At 49.9% G+C, this 26455-nt stretch overlaps 3 protein-coding genes and 1 non-coding gene across 12 annotated transcripts in view; 3 read left to right on the forward strand and 1 right to left on the reverse strand.

Annotated features, from left to right (window-relative positions):
- Nucleotides 1-5960, forward strand: part of SLF2 (SMC5-SMC6 complex localization factor 2) — a 47966-nt gene extending 42006 nt beyond the window's left edge. For 3 of the 4 annotated variants that reach the window (XM_066238548.1, XM_066238547.1, XM_066238549.1), the window contains one exon: nucleotides 1038-4276. In XM_066238548.1, the coding sequence (XP_066094645.1) occupies nucleotides 1038-1073 (36 nt within the window). In that variant the 3' untranslated portion in view covers nucleotides 1074-4276. Of the gene's footprint in view, nucleotides 1-1037; nucleotides 4277-5477 lie in introns of those variants that run through there. The other variant, XR_010726534.1, reaches the window with a different exon arrangement.
- Nucleotides 5961-7340: 1380 nt separating this feature from the next.
- Nucleotides 7341-7416, forward strand: TRNAA-CGC (transfer RNA alanine (anticodon CGC)). The gene has a single exon. It is a non-coding gene; the product is annotated as a tRNA-Ala (tRNA).
- A 2044-nt stretch (nucleotides 7417-9460) lies between these two features.
- Nucleotides 9461-25566, forward strand: SEMA4G (semaphorin 4G). Of its 5 annotated transcripts, none has more exons than XM_066239413.1 (17): nucleotides 9486-9562; nucleotides 11731-11792; nucleotides 12394-12863; nucleotides 12954-13102; nucleotides 13380-13442; nucleotides 17315-17413; nucleotides 17510-17603; nucleotides 17753-17866; nucleotides 18052-18221; nucleotides 18304-18473; nucleotides 18744-18888; nucleotides 19052-19274; nucleotides 19663-19778; nucleotides 19916-20091; nucleotides 20279-20340; nucleotides 21739-22791; nucleotides 22916-25566. In XM_066239413.1, the coding sequence occupies exons 3-16, from the start codon at nucleotides 12740-12742 to the stop codon at nucleotides 22569-22571; spliced, it is 2538 nt and encodes an 845-aa protein (XP_066095510.1). In that variant the 5' UTR covers nucleotides 9486-9562; nucleotides 11731-11792; nucleotides 12394-12739; the 3' UTR covers nucleotides 22572-22791; nucleotides 22916-25566. The 5 variants fall into 5 exon arrangements, with proteins under 5 accessions (XP_066095509.1, XP_066095513.1, XP_066095510.1 ...); XM_066239414.1 differs by lacking the exon at nucleotides 9486-9562 and adding an exon at nucleotides 11457-11616; XM_066239412.1 differs by lacking the exon at nucleotides 11731-11792 and having other exon boundaries at nucleotides 9461-9562.
- Nucleotides 25216-26428, reverse strand: MRPL43 (mitochondrial ribosomal protein L43). 2 transcript variants are annotated; one of them, XM_066239421.1, is made up of 3 exons: nucleotides 26243-26428; nucleotides 26109-26155; nucleotides 25216-25929 (listed from the first exon to the last, which is right to left on the reverse strand). In XM_066239421.1, the coding sequence occupies exons 1-3, from the start codon at nucleotides 26371-26373 to the stop codon at nucleotides 25688-25690; spliced, it is 420 nt and encodes a 139-aa protein (XP_066095518.1). In that variant the 5' UTR covers nucleotides 26374-26428; the 3' UTR covers nucleotides 25216-25687. The 2 variants fall into 2 exon arrangements, with proteins under 2 accessions (XP_066095518.1, XP_066095517.1); XM_066239420.1 differs by having other exon boundaries at nucleotides 26049-26155; nucleotides 26243-26425.
- Nucleotides 26429-26455: the final 27 nt, after the last annotated feature.

Raw genomic sequence — 26455 nt, forward strand, 5'->3', positions numbered from 1 at the left:
GCATTTCCCTAATGACTAGTAAGCACTTTTCATGTGCTTATTAGCCATTCATATAGCTTCTTTGGAGAAATGTCTATTCAAATTGTTTGCCCGTTTTTTAATTGGGTTTTTATCTTTTTAATTGAATTGTAAGCATTCTTTATGTGCTCTAAATACAAGTCCTTTATTAGGTATAATTTGCAAATATTTTCTCCCATTCTCTGTGTTGTCTTTTTTATTGTCTTGATGGTATCATTTGTAGAACAAAAGTTTTTAATTGTGATGAAGTCCAGTTTTATCTATGTTTTTTTCTTTTGTTACGTTTTTGGTGTCGTATCTAAGGAGACTTTGCTTAAGAGAGGCATTGTTTAAACACTTGCTATTAAGTTTGCCATTTTGCTTGTTTACAAACAAACTGATACAGGATTGTCTAAAATGTTGATTCTTGTAGTGTGTAGGCATCAACAAGAAACTTACTGAAATGCAGATTTTATTCCGAAGGTCTGGAGTGGGGCCTGAGATTCTTTGCATCTCTGCCAGGTTCTCAGGTTGATGTCCGTGCTGCTGGTCCAGGCACTGTACAGCAACAGGGACACTGAATATTAACTAGGAAAGCAGTCTCACTATTTTATGACATTTTGACTTTTGCTGTGAGTGTCCGTCATAAGATAGACATAGAGAAGTCTTTGAGAAATCTTAATCTAATGTTTCTTTGTTTCTAACCTTAGTAGATCGTTTTTTAAGCTGGCCATCTTAGTTGATGTGGCATTAGAACAAGAACTTTAATAATGAGCTTAACATTTCACTTAATCTTCTTAAATATGACCCTCTATATGTGTGTGTTGATGAAGATAAAACATCATGCACTAATTTTATACTTTTTAATTGTTAGACCACAAAATGTGAAGCTTGGATATAATTACTGTTAATTCTCAGAGAATATCCAATATAAAGATATTACTACTTTTGTTATCAAACTCCTTTAGATTAAGAAATTTTATAAAGATTAATTCATAATTTGGTTTCTCTTTATCCTTTTCCCCCCTTCTGTTTTCTAGGGGCAGCTTCATGATTTCTGGGTACCAGATTCTTAGCAGGAGTTGCAACAGCAAAAATATGAACCAAGAGAAATTCAGTAGAGGAGTGGAAAGGATTACTACAAAACCCAGTGGAATACTAAGAAAATGTGCAGCAAGTGTCCTACTTGAGTATCTAGTATGAAGCTGGTAATAAGGAAATTGCCATTTCTGAAGCAGATATGAAACACAGTCTGTTTAAATAAGGCAATTGGCCTTTTAAAAGAGCAGAATCCTACAACAGGCGGGAAGAGTAGAAGCAGCTAATAGTTGCATGTCTAACCTGCTCCTATTAACTCCTCTGTTGAATTATAAGCCAGTTAGCTTTTTTTTTTTTCTTTTTGGTATTTGTGGCACTTGGATAATCACAGGAAATATGTCAGAAAAGATTTAGACCAGTGTGAGGAATTGAACGTGGAAACCAAGTTCCAGTTGGGTTTAATTTTCCTTTTTGGTTATTTTAGGCTCAACGGGAAAGCTTACACTTGAGTTTGGTAACAGAAAGGATGAATCTCTTCTGTAACTCCTATAAAAGACAGGAAAGTTCCGATCCATGCATTTTCACTATTTACAATTATAATTTGTTAGATGGTAAATATACATTTAAACAAACAATTGAGAAATAAAATGTCTATTGTCAGATCCCTTTAAGGGGGAGAGGTTAAGCTGTAAAATTGTGGCTCAGTCTTTATGCCAAAATATTCATATAGTTTGTTTTTAATTTCCAGTGCATTTTTTAAAAATACTGGTTAGATCATAGAATCTTGGCTAAATCTTAGAATTCTGGCTCCTTGGTAGCCACATTACAGAAGTCTGTATTATAAAAGCTTAAAAATCTGGACAAGTTTCCAAAAACCTTATTTGCATAAGTATATAACGTTGGCCGAGACCTAGATGGTGTTTATTCTTTAGGACACTACATGCATGTGTGTGCACACACGTGTATTTGTATTTGTATATTAAAGTTGTTGCACTTGAAAACCACAGCTGCTCTAAATTCTTAAACACTGGAAAGCTCCCCTTTGGTTTAAATGGTGGAGGGTTAGTAGAAGTGCACATGCCGGTCTTAGCTCAAAGGCTCTTTGAAGCCTTTAGTAGTAATAGACTCTTACTAGCTAACTGAAAGTCTTTTGTTGACTGAGTGTCCCTTTTCGGAGGGTTTGTATTTTAAAAGAAAATGCAACTTGTTTTTTCTTTCAATATTGACATGGATGATACTGCTAGCTATCCTGAGCACTCAGAGGTCTCCAGTTGTGAGGGGAAAGATGATGGCGGGGAAGGGAATTGGACTTGATGTTAATAGTTTGAGAAGTTAGAAAATACATTTTGAAAAATAGCTTTCTACTTCTAAATTGAGGCTTAAGAGTAAAAAGCATTTTATCTTAAATGTATCATTTAAAATAGCATAATTTTTGAGCCCATGTCAAGCATTGAGCAGTTAGAGATTTTCTAGGGAAGACAAAGTAAATCCAGTTGCTAAGAACCCCGTCAGACCAACAAAAGTTTTCTGTGTTGAGTTTACTGGTAAGAATATTATTTTCTTGATACTACCTCTCAAGGGTATTGTTAGAAAATGCCACTTAAGGTTAACGAGATAGATACAAAGAGTTATATTTGACAGAAACTTGCAACTCTGGCATCTATCTGCCCAACAATGGGGGCTTTCACACTCTGTGATTTAATACTTTGTAGATACATTATTTGTGTGTAATTTTGCAAGTGTTCATATTTTTCTCATTTTGCATTGTGTAAAGTGTACAAAATCTCAAAAGTATAAAATACTGCTTATATTGCTTGTAATTAGAGTGTGTAAATATTTTCTAATCGTGTACATTGATGGGGGGACAAGTGGATTATTCAGGTGTGTTTTTTTTAAGTGACCCTTTTGTATCGCAATTTCAACAGGTAACTGCCCATCAAATTTAAAACCACTTTGATACATTTTTATTTAGCAGTTCTAATTTAAAAAGTCTCTATTTTTAATTATCTTTCTCCATTAGAGGAAAATCCTTCATGTGTCCCTATAAAATAAATGGGCAAAACATCAGTTTGGACCCTTGTATTTATGACTCTGGTAGATGTCTTCAGTCTCCAGGTCATATTCCATTCAGTATTTGCATTCGGGTTCTCATAAAAAGTGTGTGATTCTCTTTTAGCATAAGTAGCCCATGGTTTTTCTTCCAATCAAGTATTACCCTTCTCCCTCTTGAGTCCCCTTGCTTTCTCTCCTTCCTGCTGTTGTTGCCCACCCAGTGACTGGGATGGTAGTGGGGAGAAAATGTTAATTGCACAGAGAATGTCGGGCCACTTTTGGCACTTGGCAAATAAAGCTTGCACTGAGTGGTGGTGTGTTTGGCAATATTACTGTGCCAAAAAATCACCTTGTCTAATTTTTTGAATATGTATGTCAAATTTATCACCCTTATTGCAAGCTGAAATTTAAGGTACTTGTGTTTATGCTTTTGTGTGTAACTGTTGCCTTTTCTAAACTGCTTTCTTGTTATCCAAAAATACAATTCTGTGAGTTATATCATGTTAAGTGAAGAGGCTCACCATGCACAAAATGCATCTATGTTGTGGTAAAATAACAATATTTGTACATTTTTATGTCTATCTCCTGATGGCAGTGGTGCCTTTGTCACCTTTTGGAAGGTTGGCATTTTGTTTTTGTTTTGAGGTACAAGTAATAGCTTGCTTTTGACTTCACAAAAATCTCCCCAGATGTGAAAGAGAAAATGGCGTGTTGTCATCCAGGCTCAGTTGGAACATTTGCATTTTTTATGTCTGTCAAACAAGTATAGGTTGGTGGGGACTGGCCAGTAGTATGTGTGGAGTCTTTAAACCAAAAATAATTTAAAAATTTTAAAAAGTAAAACTTTAAGAGGTGACCCATTAACAAGTGACTGAGTTGGAGAATTATGGAAGGACTGTCCTGATTTGCCTCTAAGGAGGCAAGATTGGGGTAGAGGTGGCTGGACATGAGAGCATGCTCTGTGGTTATTCTTACTCACGAACATGTTGATGCACCTCATCAACCGTGCATCTGCCGCCCTGGGCAGTCTCAGCCGGCTCATCCGCCAGTTCTTAGGCAGCTTACAAGTAGATGCAGGTTTCCTTTTCTTTCTTTCTTTTCCTTTTTTTTTTAAGATTTTATACTACATCTTGTTGAAAGTCCTATGAATGTATGTATGTGTTATTAAAATAGCTTTTCTCAATTTGAACATGTGTTTAGTCATATTTGTTTGGGAGTGGGGATAGTTTAAGTATCTGGAATGCCCCGTTTCTTCTCCTACCCCATCCCCTTGGTTTTAAACTGATTTCTTCCTTTCTTTCTCTTGCTTTGGATTCTCCAGTCAGTTTTTTAGTTTGATGTCTTCTGTTGCTGGAATATTTAAAGTGATAGTTGTACACAGTTCACTTTTATATAACCCAATTAGTAATTTGCTATATACTTTGCAGTCTGGAATTCAAGAATCTCATTCTTATATTACCTCATCCACTATGTTCCATCAACTACTGAGTTCCTACTACCAATTAGACACTTTTTAGGATTCAGTGGTGAACAATACAGACAAAACTCTCACGAATCTTACCTTCAGGTAAAATACTCTGGTTTTAGGCAAAGAGGACTGGAAGAGACTAGCCTTGGCCAGGCTCCTTGTTCTGAAGCCCAGGAGAAGCCATCCAGTGCAGAGGCAGGGCTCAGGATCACCTCCAGCCTGCTAGGCTGACACAGCTCTGGATACGCCAGCTGGGAGGAGATACAGGTTGACACCTCACAGGGGCAGCTGTTCTTATGAGGTCATAGAAGGGCTAGGCATGGTTGTCAGAGGCCTCGGGCTCTAGAACCATGTCAGTATTTCTCCCTTCTGACCGGCCAGTTTAAGAGACTGCTTATGAGCATTTTTCTCTTGACAGCGGGGTGGACAGGTGGCAGGCAGCACAGTCTTGTATAACTTAAGGGCCTTGACCTTGCCCTTCGTTCTGATCCCAGATCCCAGATTAACCACAGCAGTTGTTTGATCCTTGTCAAGTTACTTAACTTCTCTGAGTCTTAGTTTCTTTATGCGTTAAAAGGAAAGTTAATAGTGTCCACCTGAGCTGTGAGGGCGAAATGAGCTAATGCATGAAAAGTGTTTAGCAAAGTGCTGGGCTTATAGCAAGAAGTCAATAAATACTAACTGTTACTGTTGAGCTCTAAGTTGACGCTCTTCTCAGATGCCAAAATGGATCTTAAGGTACTTGGGCTTCACTGACATCTGAGCAAACCATATCTCTTAAAACTATATGTGCTCTAAAAAAGGTTTGTGGTTTTTTAAAACCCAGCATGCTAAAGCTTAGTTAAGGGGGTGGTGGGTGGTGATTTTCCAGCATTTGTGGACATGTCCTGACATTCCCTTTTCCTTGCTAACCATTCCCCAGGCTGGAGTCAAGAGAGGTCAAACCAGAAGGCCCAGCTTTGGGTCTGACTCCAAGACGACTGGCTGGGAGGAAAACTTAACAGGCAAAACAGGCTTCTGAGGCACAGTGGAACAGTGAGACTACAGCATTGTTGCACTGGTGACAGTCCTTACTGAAGAAGCACCTCAGCTGTAATGTGGCCAAAATAAAGATCACAACACCTAAAGGGAGAGTGCTGGGCAAGTCAGAGGTGGAGATGGCAAAGCAGGAACAGAAATGCTGCCACAGTGAACAGCAAGCAGGACAACTTGACTAGGCCAAGTTCTTTTGCCTCAGGGAACCTCTGCTCAAGTATCAGGAGTTCATACCTACCCCTTACACCTAGGATCCCTGCTACAGTGAGTAACTGCTCTGTGCAAAGCCTGGAGCCAAACGCTGGTGTGTAGCTGACTGAAGACAACCAGCACTGGCCTCAGTCACTTTCCTGCAACAATTGGGGAGAATAGCCTAGCAAAATCTACATTTGCGCTCTGTTTGTGAAGCACACCCTGTGGAACAGCCAAACTAGTGCCTTCAAGGATGGGTACCAACCTGCTCAAGGAATGACCTGCTTGTGTCAAAGGACACAAATTCATGGCTAGGTTAGGATTAATTTCTTGATTTGCTTTTGAGTCTCTTCCACTGTCCATCTTCTCTTCGCCCATAATTTATCAGCTTGTAAATAATCCTTACAAAAAGGATTATTATCAAAGGGCTTCCAATAGATGGTTCCACTAATTGCTATCGCATCTGATCATTTCCTTTGGTTCAGAGATTGAAGTGTGGGAAGACAGCAGAGAGAAATCCATTGTGGTCTGAATCTGTACTATCAGAGGTACTGACGTAACTGCCCAACTATAGTGTAGCAAATGGAGCTCAGCATTGTCATTTAGGCATTTTGTTCATTTGAAAAAGTGTAAGGTTCTGAGTCGCCATCAGAGCCTTTCTCCTCACAGCATAGGTGAGCGGGATACTGAACCTACTTACCACCAAGTCACTTTGGCCTACTTGTCACCTCCTGAAGTATAGAAAGTCGACGCTGAGTTCCATGAGAACACAAGGAGCTGTGTCCCTGTGCCCACTGAGGCCCCTTGCAGTTTAATTTCTCCCCTGTTTTACTATGAGACTAGCAGTCTTCCTGTCCCTCCTCCACTGTCACCCCAACCCACTGTCCCACAAGGACTACAGAGTTGTTGTTTTTTTAAATAGGGACTGTTTATTTTATTTTATTTATTCATTTTTAGAGAGGAGACGGGGAGAGAGAGAGACAGAGAGGGAGAGAGAGGAGAGGGGAGAAGCTGGAAGCATCAACTCCCATATGTGCCCCGACCAGGCAAGCCCAGGGTTTCGAACCGGCGACCTAAGCATTTCCAGGTCGACACTTTATCCACTGCGCCACCACAGGTTAGGCCAGAGTTGTGTTTTTTTAAGCCATGTTTTTCCCTGTCTTCTCAGCTTGGACCTTCTTACTTAGCTCTTTCAGTTTTCTTCTGTAGTCTCTTCCATACTACTTACTGACTTTCCTCTCATTACCTTCCAGGAACCCTCCAATCTCATCAAATCAGCTCACCTTCTCTCATGTCCTCCATCTGCCTACTTCCCCAACACAAGCCTACACGTTTCTGCCTTTGCTCTGATAATAATACCCCTTCAGACTTAACCTGCTCCCCTCTTCTCAGGCTTTCCCAGTACTGATTGTCCTCTCTGTAAAAACAATATTTTTTTTAAAAAACCAATAATATCAAGGCAAGTTATTTAACCTCTTAAAGCTTGCTTTTCCATCTACAAAATAAGGCTATTAATTCCTCACGATGAAATGAAAATACAATTAAAAAAATAAAGTGGGCCCTGGCTGGTTGGCTCAGCGGTAGAGCATTGGCCTCGCGTGTGGAAGTCCTGGGTTCGATTCCCAGCCAGGGCACACAGGAGAAGCGCCCATCTGCTTCTCTACTCTTGCCCCTCCCCTTTTTCTCTCTTCCCCTCCCGCAGCCAAGGCTCCATCAGAGCAAAGTTGGTCCAGGCACTGAGGATGGCTCCATGGCCTCTGCCTCAGGCATAGAATGGCTACTGTTGCAACAGAGCGACGCCCCAGATGGGCAGAGCATCGCCCCCTAGTGGGTATGCCGGGTGGATCTGGGTTGGGCGCATGCGGGAGTCTGTCTCTGCCTCCCTGCTTCTCACTCACTTCAGAAAAATACAAAAAAATAAAGTGAAGGCCCTGGCCGGTTGGCTCAGCGGTAGAGCGTCGGCCTGGCGTGTGGGGGACCCGGGTTCAATTCCCGGCCAGGGCACATAGAAGCGCCCATTTGCTTCTCCACCCCCCCTCCTTCCTCTCTCTCTCTCTCTTCCCCTCCCGCAGCCAAGGCTCCATTGGAGCAAAGATGGCCCGGGCGCTGGGGATGGCTCCTTGGCCTCTGCCCCAGGTGCTAGAGTGGCTCTGGTCTCGGCAGAGCGACGCCCCGGAGGGGCAGAGCGTCGCCCCCTGGTGGGCGTGCCGGGTGGATCCCGGTTGGGCGCATGCGAGAGTCTGTCTGACTGTCTCTCCCCGTTTCCAGCTTCAGGGAAAAAATAAATAAATAAATAAATAAAATAAAGTGAAGCTGGACACTATAAATGTGTGTGTATATTTGAAGCATTTCTCCCAAGCCACCTCCCCCTCCACATACACACATCCTATTTGCAGAATGCTGGGGGAGTTGGAAGTGGGATGTGGGCCCTGCTGTTTAGTCACACATAGCAGCCCATACTACAAGATTGTAAGTGAGGAAGTGCCAAAAGGCTTTGGGGAATTCAGAAAAAGAACAGGATGGTGCCTGAAAAAAAAAGAAAGTTAAATAATGACAGGGCCTCTTGAATCTTGTTCACCTGCTACGGCCAGTGTTCATCCCTCTGTTCCCCCACCTTATGCCCCTCCAGAGCACAGACTCCTAGGCACATGCATGAGTCAGTTCTGCTATGGCCTTCATCATTTGGTCCTGCTTTGGGGTCTATATCAATACTGTCATGGATGAGAGGGAAGATCAGGCCAGGTCATGGCTAGATCTCAGGTTTGAGTCAAACCCTAGAGGGGTCTTGAATAGGCAGTGGGAATGAGTTAAGGGGAAACTGAAGGGCTGAAGATTGCATGGGAGGACCACCCTAGTTAAAGGAGTTGGGGACTTAATTCTGAGGGGGCTTCCTAGATTGCTACTGAGTAAGGTGATTGAGCCTAGGAAAGAGGATATTTTACTACCTAGGCAGAGTTCATGGAAGGATCTGGACTAAGACGTCCAGGATGAACTGGAAGGGACGGCAGGTGTCTGAGTGGCCCAGTTCTCGAGTAGGTGCCCTCCAGTTATGTGTAAAATATGGTTGTGGCTTATGTTATCCGGAAAAAACAAAACAGCATTTTCTGTGTGCACTTCTGGTCAAGCCATCCAGGCCTGACCCGGTTCACACACCCAAACCTTAGGCTGAAGGACCAATGAGCTGAGAATCAAGACCATGTTCTGTATTCAGAGCTGCTCTAACGCTTGGTCTCCAAGTACTGTGGCCCTCTGCACTCTAGGCAGAGATCACAAGGCCATGTCAGGAGTGCAAGAAGTGAGGACGGGCCTCGGGCCCTTGGGCTTTGGAAGAGTTTTAAGCCCTCAGAGAACAAGTTTGCACGTCTAGCAGGAGGAAAATCGGAGGGGTCCTAGGGCTGGAGAGGAAAGAAGTTGGGCTATAAGCCATTAGGCACTCATCAGGGTGATGAGGCCACCACCAGAGGGCAGTACTGGGTCGCGGGCCTCGGGAGTAGGGAGCGCCAGCTACCGAATGACTGTTTGAGCCTTGACCTTCTTAAACGGTCTCTACTGAATAGGGCCAGGGTGGGGGAACGCGAAAGGAGAGAGCAGCGCCCTTTTCGGCACCCCACCCTGTCGGTCCCGCCTCCCCATCCCGCCTTCCAGGCCCCCGCCCCACCCCCAGCTCCGCCTCCACCCCCACCCCTTCTGACCGCGGCCCCTTCATCCTGCAGCTGGTGCTTTGGGGCCCCGGAGCTGCTGCGCGTCGCTGTCTCCATGGCCCGGGATCCGAGCGCAAAGGTGAGAAAGGCAGGGAGTGAGGGCGGTGGCAGTGCTTGGGCTGGGGGAAGAAGGGGGCGGGGGCCAGGCCAGGCCTTCCCCACATCCATGCCACCTAACTGAGCCAGGCCTTTCTTACCGCCGAGTCCCCCGGTCTCTCATAAAGGATGTAGAGGGGCGCATGCCAGGCCTTGGGGCCGCGCTGGGCTCAGACCCGCCAACGCGCGGAGTCGGGGATCAGCGCAGGGCGGGGGGCCGTGTGGCGAACAGTATTCCCCGGGATGTGGGTCACGTCTCCTGGCGTCCGGCGGGATAGAAGGAGAGCTTGTCCTCGAGCTACAGCAGTCGAGACTGAGGTTAGACCCGAGGAAAAGAGAACCTGAGGGGAGATGATGGAGAAAGGAGGTAGCGGGGGAGGGGCTCTCAGCCCCGGAGAGACCACCATCCTCCTGGGTGAGGGAGATATTCCCACATTAAGCAGGTGGACGTCTAGGATGACGGTTGAAAGCCTGCTGGTCCTACACTGGGGGGGAGTCACCCCTCAGTTCTATCTACCTAGGGTCTGCCTAGTGGGAAGGTGATCAGAGTCCAGGGGCTGTCCGTGGGAGAAAGCCAAACTATGGAACCGGAGTAGGGGGCAGTGGGGGCGGGTAGACTGGAGATCTTGAAGTCTTGTTTGCCCCTTAGCCCCGCCAACTCTCCCAAGAGGTTAAAAGGGGGCTGAGAGCTCAGGCCCCACTCCCGTATCTAAACCTGCAGTATACATGGGAGTAGGAGAGTGCCATTCCATCTTTCTTTTGCTACAACTAGGGACCTCCTTTCTCCCTCGCAGAGCAGCCTTGACCCATGCACCCGTCCCGTTTGAGCATCTGAGGTCAGAATCCTCCCCCCATCACACACACACAAACACATACTTGGCCTCTGGCCTTAGAATTGGGACACTGGGGTGGGAGGTGTTCTGCTTTTCACCTCACCGTCCACGGTCCCTGGCAGCCTCCAAGCCTGCAGTGAGAACTGGGCCCCTGTGTGTACATATGCTTGTCTCTGTGTAGATGTAATTGTGTGTTTGAGGACTGTCAACACACATGGACTTGACCCTTCTGGGAACATGACAATGCCTGAGCCACTGTATGGAGTTCGTGTGCATGTCCCTCCACATATGTGTCTATGCGCAGGACCCTCCTGGGAAGGGGTGTCCAGTCCTTCATTTGCACATGTTGTATGGGTTTATAACCCTCCTTGTCAACCTCTGAGGCTGTGTGACCTGCTGAATACAACCTTACATGTGAATACATATGAACACAAGTGGTAGGCCCTTTACGTGAACATGTGTGCACAAACCTTCCTGTGAATGTGTGTGTGCATGACGTATTCAGAGCCCTCCTATGCATGTGTGTGTGTGTGCACCTGTTTGCATGCACATCACCCCCTCTGGACATGTGACTCTTGTGTAAACCTGTATTAGTGTGCCAGGCAACCACTCTGAGTGGTTGCTCTGACCTGGGGTGTGTTCCTTCTGCCCAATCCTAGGGACTGGTTCCTCCTAGCCAGAGCTCCCCCTCCTTCTGTACTAAGCAAATAAGAGGCCCCAAAGGTAAACAGGTGTGCCTCCACAGTAAAGTGTGGAGTATGGGCAGTTTGCCTAGGGCCTCCTGCTGCCACAGCCCCTAAACCAGTAGCTGATGCCCTTCCTTTCTGTGATCCAGTGACCCTCTTCTCTCTACTCATACTCTGTTCTTCCCCTCTGGCCTCTGCCCACTACAGTGGTGACCTTTACCTCTTGAATAAATGCTCCAAATTCCTGTTCTCCCTCTGGCCAGCTTCTGGGCCCTCCCCTCTCTTCAAGGCCACATAGTTAATATTTGACCTGGAAGGGAAGAGAGAGCCCAGTATGACCCCTCTGGCCCTATCTCTGGGCATCTGATGAGATTGGGTGGGTCAGGCTTTCTCCACACCTAGCCCAGCTCAGGGAGCCTTCAGGAGCCACTTCGGAGATCAGGCCTATTAAGGGCTCAGAGGAGGCCTGCAACCTACCCCACCCGCTCCCCAGCTGGTTGGCTTGAAGGAGGGTCCAGGTATGGGAACAGTCTCCAAGCTATGCCAGGGGAAGTGGCCAAGAGCTCAGGGATCCCATGGTTCACCTTTTCCATGTTGCTTGTGTCTCAATTAACTGGTCTTGCACATTCTAGCCTCCTGCACAGACATTACACTCGTTTGGCCAGGGGAGCCAGATACCCGCACCCCAGTGCCTGTGAGTACCTGTGTGCAGGTAGGGACATGTGTAGATGCCTAGCCAGAGGGTGCAGTGCAGACTCGAACGGACAGGACGGAGAGGTACACCCCCTCAGAAAGGAATGCTGAGAAGTGTCTAATTAAAGAGAATTTCCAGAGGGAGCTCTCAGGCCAGGGAAAAGAAAGAACAAAGGGAAAACAGGACAAAATAAACAAAGGCCCATTAAACGTCTCTGCCCAGGCCTTCCCGCACAAGTCACCCCCTCAGGCTGCAAGGGCAGCTGCTGCCCAGCTGGGTCTCGTTGTTGGGAGGAGAAGGCATTCTCCCGGAGAACCAAGCTCCACCGCGATGGAAGCCTCGCTAAGCTTCCTCGCTAAGCTTCGGACTTGTCAGAGGTCTTTACCTTGGGTTTAGGTTGGGGGAAGTGCAGGGTTTTGTAAAGAAGGCGAGTTCCACCCAACTTCCTGTATCGGAGTGACTGAGTCAATCCTGACGTGGGAGTTCTGTGGATGCTTGGCCTCCTCCCTTCAGTACCTCCTGAAGTCTGGGGGCAATGTCAACTACCTTCCACCCACACACAAACCTAAGAGCTTTTATCCTGTTTTTTTTTTTTCTTCAGAAACCAGACCTCAGAGAACCAGGACTAGCCTTGCTGTCAAGGCAGGGCAACCCCATCAGTGACCGACAACCTCTCCATGACCACACAGCTCCCTCTCACCATGGAGTTTGTATTTGATACAGACAGGCAGCATGTGATCCTTTGACCTCTTACCTGGGATTCCATGGCCATACAACCCTATGATTCCATGTCCCCCCAATTCCAGGACCCTCCCTGGCCCCATGACTCCTGACCTTCCAAGTGACCTCCCTGGACCTTGCCCCCTGTGACTGTTCTTTGCATCATCCCCTTGACTCTGGCCCTGGCTCCCCTTGGGGGTCTTGTTGGTCTGGGCTTCCCTAAGAAGATGTGGGGGAGGCTCTGGCCCCTCCTCCTGAGCTTCCTCACAGCCACTGCAGTCCCCAGACCCTCACCACGGAGACCATCCAGAGAACTAGATGCCACCCCGCGGATGACTGTCCCCTACGAAGGTTAGACTGACTTCTCCCACAATCTCAAAAGGCAGCAGGAGGGTGGGGAGGCAGCCCCAGAACTGAGATCACAGCTCCTGCTCTCCCCAGAGCTCTCCGGAACTCGGCACTTCAAGGGCCCAGCCCAGAACTACTCAACCCTGCTGCTGGAGGAGGCTACGGCAAGGCTGCTGGTGGGAGCCCGGGGCGCCCTGTTCTCTCTCAATGCCCACGACATAGCAGATGGGGCTCATAAAGAGGTCAGCCCCTGGGACCCGGGCCGCCCAGAGGGTCTCCAGCTTCATCCAGCTCCCCAGACCTCCACTCCCTGGAAATCCTGCCCACCTACCCTAGTCCCCGTCAGACAAGGCCGCCCTTCCCAGCCCAGGTTCCCCTGCGCCTCGTGCTTCTCCTGGAACTTACACCCTCCCCAATCTCCCCAGTTCCTGGGGGTCCTATCACTTGGCCCCACAGGTAATGGGGAAAAGCAGGGGTATCTGGGTCAATGCATCAGCCTTTCTCCCCTCCCCCCTCCAGATCCACTGGGAGGCCTCCCCGGAGATGCAAAGTAAATGTCATCAAAAAGGGAAAAACAATCAGGTATGTGGTCTGTCCTGTCCCCAGCTCCTTCCCTCCTCCTCAGTGATGTCAGGGTTGGGAACACAGACCGAGACAGACGTAATGAGCAGCCAGTCTGTTGCAGCAACCACATAAACTTGCAAGTGCTTCTGGAGTGGCGAGCCCCAGGCACTGCAATTCTAATCCAGACATCTGGTGCCCTATTAGCTTGGGTTATGATGGCATCTTAATTTCCTCTGGGCTCCCAAATAGCAATCCTGATAACAATAATTAATCTCTTAGTTTTTTATCTCACCTAATTCTAAAATAATCCTATGAAATAGTATTATCCTGCATTTTAGAGATGAGAAAAATGGAGGCTTTGGTCAAGGAATAGCTCAAGTACCCAGTATTCCACAGAAGGGTGTTGGTTAGGTATCAGCCCTTTCTGACTAAAAAAAACAGTGCTGCAGGGTTCTCCTGTCTAGCTATGTAATAGATCCATCTGGAGAGCTTTTTTTTTTTTTTTAAATAATTTTTTTTATTTTAATTTTTTTTAATATTTTTTTATTTATTCATTTTAGAGAGGAGGGGGGAGAGAGAGAGAGAGAGAGAGAGGAGAGAGAGACAGGGGGAGGAGCTGGAAGCATCAACTCCCATATGTGCCTTGACCAGGCAAGCCCAGGGTTTCGAACCGGCGACCTCAGCATTTCCAGGTCAACGCTTTATCCACTGCGCCACCACAGGTCAGGCCATCTGGAGAGCTTTTTAAAAATATACATTCCCAAGGTCCACTAGCCCCAGGATTCTGATTCAGTGAGTGAGGGACGGTGTTGGGACAGCTGTGTGAAGAGAGGTGCCTCTTGCAGCTTCCATCAGAGGTCGCCTCCTGGTGGCACACGGACAGAAAATGGGGCTGCGAGACCCAGTCACGGAGGGCTGTAAACGCCCGGCTGGGGGGCTGGATTTTATTCTGTGACAATGGGCACCCTCACCACTTGATATGTTAGATACCCTTAAACTTGAATGTGCACAAGAATCACCTGCGGCTGTTATAAATGCAGATGCTAACTCAGTGGCTCTGGGTAAGGGTCAAGATTCTGCAGCTCTAACGTGCCCCCAGGTGAAGCTGGCACTGTGGGTCCCTGGACCACACTTTGGGTAGACAGACATTTTCCATAGCATGTTCTGAGGAACATTAATTTTCAAAAGAGGGATTTAATGGTCAGATGAGTTTGGGAAATGCTGCATGCTCAGTCCCACTAATGCGCAGCAACACCCTTACGGCTCTGAGAAATCCCCAGTAAAGGCAGATTTTTACCTGTGGTTTCCATCTTATTTGACAATAGAATCTCTCTCTACCTCCTGCCCTTATTAATGTAAACATCTTTTTTAAATTTTTATTTATTTATTTATTTTTAAAGAGAAAAGAAGGAAGAGAGAGAGAAACACATCAACTTATTTGTGTTCCACTTATTTGTGCCCTAACTGGAGATCAAACCCACAACCTTGGTGTATCAGGACAATGATCCAACCAACAGAGCTACTGGGCCAGGGCCCTTAATGTAAACATCCTGAGGAAACATTACTTACTATAGAAATATTACCCAGCCACACTAGATGGATTAAAATGAAAAGTCTGGAACAGTGGTAGTCAACCTGGTCCCTACCACCCACTAGCAGGCTTTCCAGCTTTCATGGTGGGCGGTAGCGGAGCAATCAAAGTATAAATAAAAAGATAGATTTAGGCCTGACCTGTGGTGGTGCAGTGGATAAAGCGCCGATCTGGAAATGCTGAGGTTGCCGGTTCAAAACCCTGGGCTTGCCTGGTCAAGGCACATATGGGAGTTGATGCTTCCAGCTCCTCCCCCCCTTCTCTCTCTCTGTCTCTCCCTCTCCTCTCTAAAATGAATAAATAAAAATTAAAAAAAAATTAAAAAAAGATAGATTTAACTATAGTAAGTTGTTCTAGAAAGATTTATTCTGCCAAACTTAGCGAAAATCTGACATAAAGTACTTGGTAAGTAATTATTATTATATGCTTTAACTTGCTGTAACTCTGCTTTATAAATTTTATAAAGTAAACTTACTTCCCTACTTTATAAATCACTATTACTGTGGAACCGGTGGGTGGTTAGAAAATTTTACTAACAGAGATACAGAAGTGGGTGGTAGGTATAAAAAGGTTGACTATCCATGGTCTGGAGGCTGGAAAGGCATAGGGAAGTTGGGGCCATTGTGTGGGTCAGAGTTAGGAGGCCTGAACAGGCTGGCAGAGAGGAGGGATGGATGCCCAAGAACGGCACCCAGTGAGGGAGTAGAATGACAGAGGCCTGGATGGATTCAAACCCTAGGGAACAGGCAGAAGGAAGAATCATTAACAAGGTGAAGAAGTCAAGAGGGCAGCAGTTTAAGGCATTTGATGTGCAGAGGCCAATATGGCTGGAGTGTGGTGAGTGAGACCAGAGAAAGGGGCAGGGCCAGGAGCATGTTGGACCCTATGTTCAGGACTCTAGCAAGCCACCAAAGGCTTTTTAAATATAGCAGTGACATGATCTGGTTTACATTTTTTAAAATATGCCTTGGAAAGTGGGTTGCAAGAGTGTGCCAATTGGTAGACTATCTCTGGAAGGAAACAATGGTAATAGCATTCTCCTTTTAAGGAAAATGGGGTAAAAAAAAAAAAAGGGAGACTTTTTACAACATATCCCTTTGTACCTTTTGAATCGTATACTGTGCGCTCGTATTCCTAATTCACTGGATAAATGAGTTGTGTTTTATAAAGAGTGGTGGAGGGTTGGAACAGCAGTATGGTGTTCTCTGCCGTGGTTCAGGGATGAGGTGATGGTAGAAATTTGCTCTAGGGTCGGGGCAGTGGGGGGGGGATAATGGACCAATGGACCAAGTCAAGAGACGTATAGGACAAAGAGACACTTAATCAGGGAGCAGGACTGAGTGGGGGTGAGAGAATGGGAAGGAGCAACAATGACTTGGTTTCTGGAGGAAGAGAGGAGGGAAAGACGGGACAAACAGGTTTAGGAGGGAACGTGCAGGTTAGGGAAAGGGGGGGTGAGCTTGCTCTCTGACCAGGTAAGTTTGATGTGTCTGGGATACTGGGTGGAGAGAGAGCTGGAGCTGGAGGATAGATCTGGCAGTGTCACCCTGAAAGGGGTGTGGGAGCTCTGGGAGGGGGAGCTTGCTGAGATGGGAGAGAAGCACCTTTGGGCGGTGAAAGCCTGAGCGCACCTGCACTGAGGCTGCAGGAGAGGCGGGAGGAGCTGCCAGTGTGCCCTGTAATCCAAGAGATGGAGGAGGGAAGGGGATCTATGCCACTGGGAAGCCAAAGGACAGTGAGTTCCAGGGACTGTTCTATGTTCTGGGCAGTGAGAAGGCCCACTGGGATCTTAGAAAGAACTGTGTGTCCTGTGAGTAAGAAGTAAGAGCCAGACTGCCCTGGCTGGTTGGCTCAGTGGTAGAGCGTCGGCCTGGCGTGCAGAAGTCCCGGGTTCGATTCCCGGCCAGGGCACACAGGAGAAGCGCCCATCTGCTTCTCCACCCCTCCCCCTCTCCTTCCTCTCTCTCTCTTCCCCTCCTGCAGCCGGGGCTCCATTGGAGCAAAGATGGCCCAGGCGCTGGGGATGGCTCTATGGCCTCTGCCTCAGGCGCTAGAGTGGCTCTGGTCGCAACAGAGCGACACCCCGGATGGGCAGAGCATCGCCCCCTGGTGGGCGTGCCGGGTGGATCCCGGTCGGGCGCATGCGGGAGTCTGCCTGTCTCCCCGTTTCCAGCTTCAGAAAAATACAAAAAAAAAAAAAAAAAAAAAAAGAAATAAGAGCCAGACTACCAAGCTGGACTAATGGCAGAGTCCTCTAAGGAGGTCCAGGCCTCACAGCCCTCCCCCACCTGTCTCACAGACCGAGTGCTTCAACCACGTGCGATTCCTACAGCGGCTCAATGCCACCCATCTCTATGCATGTGGGACTCACGCCTTTCAGCCCCTCTGTGCAGCCATCGTGAGTATGCCTTCCCCAGCCCTGATCACTGGTCCCTGACCCCATACTTGTCTGACCTTGGGCCCCTGCCTTGACTCTGAACTCTCATTCCCCCAGGATGCTGAGGCCTTCACTTTGCCAACCAGCTTCGAGGAGGGGAAGGAGAAGTGTCCTTATGACCCAGCCCGTGGCTTCACAGGCCTCATCATCGGTGAGCATCCCCTCCTCTCCACTCCAGTCTCTCTTCCAGAGTCATGCTGTTTGAAGGACATAGATGTTGTTGCTAGGACTTGCCACCATGTGTGTTAGTGTGCCTTGTTGTATGTAACATGTTTCATGCCTGGCATGTCCCTGCCTCAGATGGAGGCCTCTACACAGCCACACGGTATGAATTCCGGAGCGTTCCTGACATCCGCCGCAGCCGCCACCCGCACTCCCTGAGGACAGAGGAGGCACCCATGCACTGGCTCAATGGTTAGGAGGATGGTGGGGGCAGGGGACTATGTCTTCATCCCTACTGCCTTGGGCAGTTGACTGTCCTATCCCCAAATCCCCAGGTGAGCCAGCCTAGTCCCGTGCATTGCTGATTAGGGATGGAGTGGGGTGGGGGGAAGACATCCAGCCTGTCTTAGAAGCCACCTGAACTGCCTGCCCCACAGATGCTGAGTTTGTGTTCTCTGTCCTGGTGCGGGAGAGCAAGGCCAGTATGGTGGGTGATGATGACAAGGTTTACTACTTCTTCACGGAGCGTGCTGCTGAGGAGGGCTCTGGCAGCTTTGCTCAGAGCCGCAGCAGCCACCGTGTGGCCCGAGTGGCCCGTGTGTGCAAGGTGAGTAGGAGTGAAGTTGGAGCAAGGGTGGAGAGGCTGAACCGCTGCCCCGGCCCCTGACCCCGTACCCCTACCTCCCCAGGGAGACCTGGGAGGGAGGAAGATCCTGCAGAAGAAGTGGACCTCCTTCTTGAAGGCGCGTCTCATCTGCCACATTCCACAGTACGAGACACTACGAAGTGTCTGCAGCCTGGACGCTGACACCTCGGCCCGCACACACTTCTATGCGGCCTTCACGCTAACCACACAGTGGTCAGTGCGGGCTCAGTGGGGAGGCAAGAAACTGGGGACAGCACAGGGGCTGGAGCAGAGGTCAGTGAGAATGAGACGTAATCCACTGTAGGAGGGCTGGCTGCAGAGACGGAATTTCCAGCATATCCATGGCCTACTGACCCTCAGGAGGCGCTGTGGGCCTGAAACGTGGCTCGACTAGGGTAACAGTGGGCTCCAGGCTGGGCAGGTGGCCAGTGGGCAGGCTCCACGCAGTGTGACTTGGCCCTCTCCCCTATGTATTACCCCTAGGAAGACCCTGGAGGCCTCAGCCATCTGCCGCTATGACCTGACCGAGGTGCAAGCTGTCTTTGCAGGACCCTACATGGAATACCAGGATGGTGCCCGGCGCTGGGGCCGCTATGAGGGTGGGGTGCCGGAGCCCCGGCCTGGCTCAGTGAGTGTCCAGGCCTGGGGTCAGTGCTCAGTAGACAGAACCCCTGGGACAGGAGGCCTGTCTGGCCTCATGGGGATGGCAGGCAGGAGGACAGAACCCCTGAGAGTGGTAGTAGAATCCTGTGGAGGGTCCTGAGGTTCACCAACCTTGTCCCCCACCCCAGTGCATCACAGACTCTTTGCGCAGCCGAGGCTACAACTCATCCCAGGATTTGCCGTCGCTGGTCCTTGACTTTGTGAAGTTGCATCCACTTATGGCTCGGCCCGTGGTACCCATGCGTGGACGGCCCCTGCTGCTCAAGCGCAGTGTGCGCTACACACACCTCACAGGGACACCTGTCATCACACCTGCTGGACCCACCTATGACCTGCTCTTTCTGGGCACAGGTGCTTCTGACCCCTAGCCTGAGCGCTCTGGTGACTGCTGACCTATCCTTTGATCCCTGTTGACCTCTAGCCCCCTTAATGACCCTTGGTAACAAAACCCAGGTGACCACTGATGTTGGTTCCTCAATGAACACTCACTATTGGTGCCCAGTGAATACTGGCTCTTCTCTGTCACCAATCACAATGACATTTGACCCCAATACTAATGCTTCTGAACTCAGTAATTCCTGCCATGACAAGCTGAGTTCCCAATGTCCTGAGGGCCCACTGCTACTAGCTGAATCCTGTCCCTGATCTCATGACTCCCAAGATGGTCCCATTAGGCTACTACAGGGTCCAAGAGCAGATTCCTTTGCTGAGATCTGACCCTCAGCCCTTTCCATACCAGCTGATGGCTGGATCCACAAGGCCGTGGTCCTGGGCTCTGGGATGCACATTATCGAAGAGACACAAGTGTTCAAGGAGCCGCAGTCTGTGGAGAATCTGGTCATCTCTCCAATGCAGGTAACCCCGGACTTGTGACCCTCAATATGACCTTGCCAGAATAGGGGGAGGGGCTGGAGAGGCTGGGCACTGGCTGTGTATGTGTGTATCAGTGGCTATGGGGGTGCTGCTGACCAACCGTCCTCTCTGGCTCCCAGCATAGCCTCTATGTGGGGGCCCCTAGTGGAGTCATCCAGCTACCGCTGTCCAGCTGCTCCCGCTACCGCTCCTGCTATGACTGCATCCTGGCCCGGGACCCTTACTGCGGCTGGGACTCCAGCACCCATGCCTGCATGGAGGCCACCGCCAGAGCGAACAGGTCCCAGGGGAGCAGGTGGGAAGTGATGGCGGGGTGTGAGGGTCCCATGTGCCCAGGGTCTCGAAGCCTGAGGGGAGGAGGAAGGCCTGCCAGCTGCAGGGGAAGTGGGAGCCAGTTGTTGGTAACAGCCCCACTGGCCCTTCCACTTGGGAAACTGATGCCCAGTTGCCCTTGCTCACAAGTCCTGCTCTTCTGTCTCTAGAACAGCACTGATACAGGATATAGAGAGAGGAAACCGAGGCTGTGAGGGCAATAGGGACACAGGTAAGTGACATTCATGGATGTGTGGGTCTGGCTGCATAGCCTGTCCTCCTTAGCACTTACAGTACTATCATTTGTGTGCACATGTATGTATTGAATGTGCTTTCGGAGGCTGGCACAGAGGAAGTGCTCAAAACAAATATTTGTTGCCCAAAAGAATTATAAATGAGGGAACAGGCTCACTTCCAGAGCTTACAGCCAAGTTGGGAGAGGGAGGCTGGCAATCACATGATCACACAACTAATTATAATTATTTCCACTAGTTTTTGTTACAAAAGAAATAATTATAACAATGACAAGGGACAAGGGTAGAAGGATCATGGGCACTTCCCCATGGAAGATCTGATGACTGTGCTGATGTCTGAAGAGCAAAAGTTAATGATAGCTAATATGTACTGAGGACTTACTATGTGCCAGGCACTGGTCAAACACTCACAGGCACCATCTCATTTATTCTCACAGAACTCCTATGAGAGAGGTAGGTACTACTGTCATAATCCACATGAGGGGCAACCTCTCTGAGGCACAGGGAGAATAAGTTCACTTCCCAAAGTTAATCAGCTATTTAGTGGCAGAGGCTGAACTTGAAACTGCCCCCAGCAGTCAGACCGTGGTTCGTACTTTTGATCACTGCTATGCCCTCTCCCCCCAAAGTTAACCAGGCAAGTGAGGGCCATATGGAGAGGGATGACGCCTAAGCAGAGGGAAAAGCAGGCAGAGCGAGCTTGGTGTGTTTGAGCAACAGGAGAAGAGGCTGGAGAAGCGGGCAGGGATTATGTTAAGGCAGGGGAGTGGCGTGATCGGCTGAGTGTTTTTAAAAGGTCACCCCACTGCTGCATAGAGAATGAGTTAGATGGGCACCAGAGTGGGCCTGCAGTTGTGGAAGAAGTGAACAGGTCTGAAATAGGTTCCAGAAGCAGAATCTGAGTGAGGGTTAGATACAAAGGTGAGCAGGAGTGAGAGGCAAGGGAGACTCCCAGGTTTCTGATTCACGTACCTGAGTAACAGGCAGTGCTATACACAGTGGTAACAATTCAAGGGAAGACCTAGTGTAGTTTGGGAGGGAGGCTTTGGCCTTAATTCCTGTGACATATCCAAGAGACCCCATGTTGATGCCTCGCATGTGGAAGATAGTCAAGTCTGCTGTTCAGGAGAGAACGCTGTGCTGGAGGTAGAGATTAGGCATCATTAGCAGATGGCAGGAACTGCAGCCACAGGAAAGGGCCATTGTGATCCTTCTGTAGAATATAAGCACAGAGAGCTGGGCCAGTTGTCACCGTGATTCCAGATTCTGTGCTTGGAGCTGGGAACACAGTAGTGAGCCACCTGGCTTGTCCTCTCCAATGCCTTCCCTGGGATTGGGAGGCACTGACTGCTCCTCCTGTCTCCTACTCCCGCCAGGGCTGCTGCCGCCAATAAAGACTCGCTCTGTGCTCCGGGGTGATGATGTCCTCCTGCCCTGTGACCAGCCATCCAACCTGGCCCGGGCCTTGTGGCTGCTGAACGGGAGCCTGAGCCTGAGCGATGGGCAGGATGGCTACCGTGTAGGTGTGGATGGGTTGCTGGTGACAGACACACAGCCAGAGCATAGTGGCAACTATGGCTGCTACGCTGAGGAGAACGGCCTCCGCACCTTGCTGACCTCCTACAGCCTCATGGTGCGGCCAGCTACTCCTGCCCCAGCTCCACAAGCCCCTGCCCTGCCAGGGGCACAGCTGGCACCTGATGTGAGGCTGCTCTATGTGCTAGCCATTGCTGCACTTGGTGGCCTTTGTCTCATCCTGGCTTCCTCCCTCCTCTATGTGGCCTGTCTTCGGGGAAGCAGACAAGGGCACCGACGGAAATACTCACTGGGTCGGGCAGGCAGGGCAGGGGGCTCTGCTGTGCAGCTGCAGACAGTCTCAGGCCAGTGTCCCGGAGAGGAAGATGAGGGTGATGATGGGGAAGCCAGCACTGGGGACCTGGAGGGCAGCTGTCTCCAGATCATCCCCGGGGAAGGCGCTCCTGCCCCACCTCCTCCACCACCCCCACCCCCACCGACTGAGCTGACCAATGGGCTGGTGGCCCTGCCTAGCCGTCTGCGCAGGATGAATGGCAACAGCTACGTGCTCCTGAGGCAGAGCAACAATGGAGTGCCTGCAGGGCCCTGCTCCTTCGCCGAGGAGCTCAGCCGCATCCTGGAGAAGCGGAAGCACACGCAGCTCGTAGAGCACCTGGACGAGAGCTCTGTCTGAGCCCAGCCTCCCAGGACAAACGCTCTTCCAAGCCAGCCTGTCTGCCCCAGGCTGGGCTGCTGCCTCCCAACACAGCCACCCTACCTTCACCCTCCAACTCTCGGCCCTTCCAACTTTTGATGTCCCTATAGGGCTAGCCAGTCTGGCCCAGCCAAAGTCCCCTCCTCAGTCTCCACAGACCAATCTGTGAGCAGCCCAGGCCAACCGGTTCTCCTCAGAGGTAGGCGCTCTTTCAGGTTCTTCAGCCCCAGCCCCAGTTCCTGTTCCCTTAACCTAAGCACTTGGGAAGAGGACCCCACCTTCCGGCTCTGTTCATCTGCTCAAACCCTTCCTCTTTCTCCTAGGCAGGGCTAGCAGGTCCAGATGGCCTCAATGTCACCATCTTCTGCATAGCCCTCTGTGCTGGATGGTCCTGATACCAGACAAGAACTGTCAGCCAAAAGAGCCACCTGAGCCCTGCGTACATTCATACGTGCACATGGAAGAATGTCAATCAGCTGGGCTGCAGGCCCCTCACCCCACCTTCTGGTGCATTGTTTCATCCCTTTCTTTGGACTGTGGGTACCCTCCCAATTGCCACATCCCATCCTATCTAGTCCTCTCCCCTAGTCCCAGCCCCTGTGATGACCTTTGTCAAGAACTTGGGAACAGAACAGCGTGGGGAGGTAAGACTATCATTTCCCTCAATGTGCTGCCCTTATGAGCCACACCCCCCCCCCATTCCCTTGGTCACTCTCAAGAGACGGAGTTCTAGGCATGTCCCTCATATACATATGCTTAATTTCTACTCACATGCACCTTATGAGCCTCCTCTTGCTGCCTCAGACCTGTCTATTGGATTTGGTCCACAGACATTTCAGAGAGCCCTTTCCGGTTTAGCTGTCCTTGCAGACACTTCCCTAGGACGGGTGACCAACACTGCACTCAATGAGCCAGCCTCCCTTTTGGGGACCAAGCCTTTGCTACCCCTAGACGAGAGCAGGAGGAAAGATCTGATGTCTCACCTGGCACATGAAGCCCGTTCTCGGAACTATGCAAAGGGCAGAGGCTGGGAGTTTGGATGCTTGGCTCCCACCCCTGTCCTACCTCACCGGGCACTTTCAGGGTCCAGGGGACTCTGAAGTCTTCAGGCCCATATGGGACAATCAAATCCTGACTGAGCTCCCCCATTCCCTTGGGTGAGGCTGTTATTTTTGTAGCTGAGAACGTGGAATCCCACGGATTTTTACTGCCCTTCGCCCATCCTCTTCCCACCTCTACCCCACAATGAATGTATTTATTGTGAGATGGCTTCACTTCTGTAGGAATTGCCCCCACTCACCCCCCCCCCCAGGTGGGCAGAACAGGCATGTGACAGTGGGGAGCCTGGGCTCAGCTCCTCCACCCGGTTGGTTAATAAATACCCTTTCTTCCCGTTATGAGTAGTCTACTTGATCTAAACTGGCCTGACCACCAGGGGACAGGTTTCTGAGCCCATGGAAAAGGTGCCACAGGCTTGGCTCTATTCCCCATAAAATGATTTGCAGAGAAAATTGGGATCCTCATTTCCATCCTGGCTGCCCTGGGCAGGTATATAGGCCTTTGCTAAGGCTCTCACTCTTCATGGATTGTGGAGATACAGGCATGACAAAAGTAGTGCTTTAAGAATGCATACAAAGGTACCTCCTGGCTCTTTTTCTCACCATCTCCCCCACCCCACCCCTTGTTTGTTTGTTTGTTTGTTTTAAGCTAAGCACCTAAAACACACTGCTGCCCTGCTGCCCATTTATCAGCTAGCCCAGGAGTCAGGAACCTTTTTGGCTGAGAGAACCATGAACACCACATATTTTAAAACGTAATTCCATGAGAGCCATACAACGACCCGTGTACGTTATGCATTATCCAATAAAAATTTGGTGGTGTCCCGGAGGACAGCTGTGATTGGCTCCAGCCACCTGCAACCATGAACATGAGCGGTAGGAAATGAATGGATTGTAATACATGAGAATGTTTTATATTTTTAACATTATTTTTTTTTTATTAAAGATTTGTCTGCAAGCCAGATGCAGCCATCAAAAGAGCCACATCTGGCTCACAAGCCATAGGTTCCCGACCCCTGAGCTAGCCTGAGAATCACTCTCTCCAAGGATCAGGCCTAGATTAATTGCATAGCCTTTAATATTAAGCATCCCAAAGGGTTATTACATGTCCTTCTTCTGGTTTTATAATGAAAAGTGGTGTTAGGCCCTGGCCGGTTGGCTCAGCGGTAGAGCGTTGGCCTGGCGTGCGGGGGACCCGGGTTCGATTCCCGGCCAGGGCACATAGGAGAAGCGCCCATTTACTTCTCCACCCCCCACCCCCTCCTTCCTCTCTGTCTCTCTCTTCCCCTCCCACAGCCAAGGCTCTATTGGAGCAAAGATGGCCTGGGCGCTGGGGATGGCTCCTTGGCCTCTGCCCCAGGCGCTAGAGTGGCTCTGGTCACAACACAGCGACGCCCGGGAGGGGCAGAGCGTCGCCCCTGGTGGGCGTGCCGGGTGGATCCCGGTCGGGCGCATGCGGGAGTCTGTCTGACTGTCTCTCCCCCGTTTCCAGCTTCAGAAAAATACAAAAAAAAAAAAAGTGGTGTTATACTTTAAAACAAAAGCAAATCTTTTGATGTAAGACCTCAAGAGTGACTGTGGGTAAGTTTATTAACCTCAGTTTTTCCAGTTTGTACACAAATATTCACACAGCCTAGCCCAGATGTCAAGTTCACAGCAGAGCAGGAAGTGCTAGCTAGCACTCTACAGCTTAATGGTTGCAGAAACAGGACATCAGGGATTCTTCAGCAGCCAATCTTGAAATCCCTCAGTGATCTGAGACCACTACTGTCAATTTGGATTTCAGAAAGAAGGATCCAGTAAGATCCTTGAAGACTCAGAGTTCAGTAATGTCAACTGGAGAGGAATTAAGAGACAGAAACAAAATCATTGCCCCTCACAGTGGTCACCAAAAAGAAACAGGCAGCTGTTCTTTATCTCAAGCAAAAGCTTCGGCATCAACTTCCCCATTCAGGGGCTCCACTGTCTGCCGGGGCTGGGAAACCCCTGAAACAAAACTGAAACCACCCTCACTGGGACTGGAGTTGGGGCAACTCTTCACTGCGCTTGCCCTTGGGCTAGGGCAGGATCCTGGGCCTCTCGGGGGCGCAGCCCGCCCCACGTGGTCGGTTTGTTGGTGAAGGGGTGCCACTGGCCCTGGATGCTGGGGGTGTCCGTGTGGAAGGGCTTGCGGATGCGGATCACCTCCAAGCCCGACTGGTTCGCCAGCTTCTGCACCAGCTTCGTGATCTCCTCGGCCGACTTGCAGTTGATGCTCTCCTCGCGCACAGCCCCATTCACTGGTAGAGGGAGGTGAGGGTAGGAGAAAGCGGGAGGTCAGGCTTCAGACGAGGGGAATAAGGCGGGCCGGGCCCGCCGCCCCCAGGCCGCCCTCCAGCCTCCGCCCGGCCACACTCACGGTACTCGGCCACGACTCTGGGCACACTACACGGCCGCGGGTTCACGTATATTACGACACCTGGGTTCCGTCGGGCGAAGTCAGCCACCTCCTGTTCCACGTACTCCCTGAGGAAACCGAGAAGGTTGAGCACGGTAACCGGACCCGAGCGACCTCTGTCCGGAGTCGCACCCCCGCGCCCTTCTCCGGTTCACCTGGCGCCACGGGACGAGGGCGCGTCGCGGCTGAGGGTGAAGCTAAGTCGCTGCAGCTGCTGCACGTAGCGACCAAGCCCGTTGTGGAGGACACTGGTCAGGAAGCGGCTCGGAGTCCCGCGCGCCGTCATGCCTGCAGTCCTCCGCCCGCGGAGCCGGGCCGGGAGGAGGAGGGGCGGGACTAACAACCAGGCTTCCGGTTCCGGGGAACAG

This window comes from Saccopteryx bilineata, chromosome 7, assembly GCF_036850765.1.
Source record: "Saccopteryx bilineata isolate mSacBil1 chromosome 7, mSacBil1_pri_phased_curated, whole genome shotgun sequence".
Classification (NCBI taxonomy): Eukaryota; Metazoa; Chordata; class Mammalia; order Chiroptera; family Emballonuridae; genus Saccopteryx; species Saccopteryx bilineata.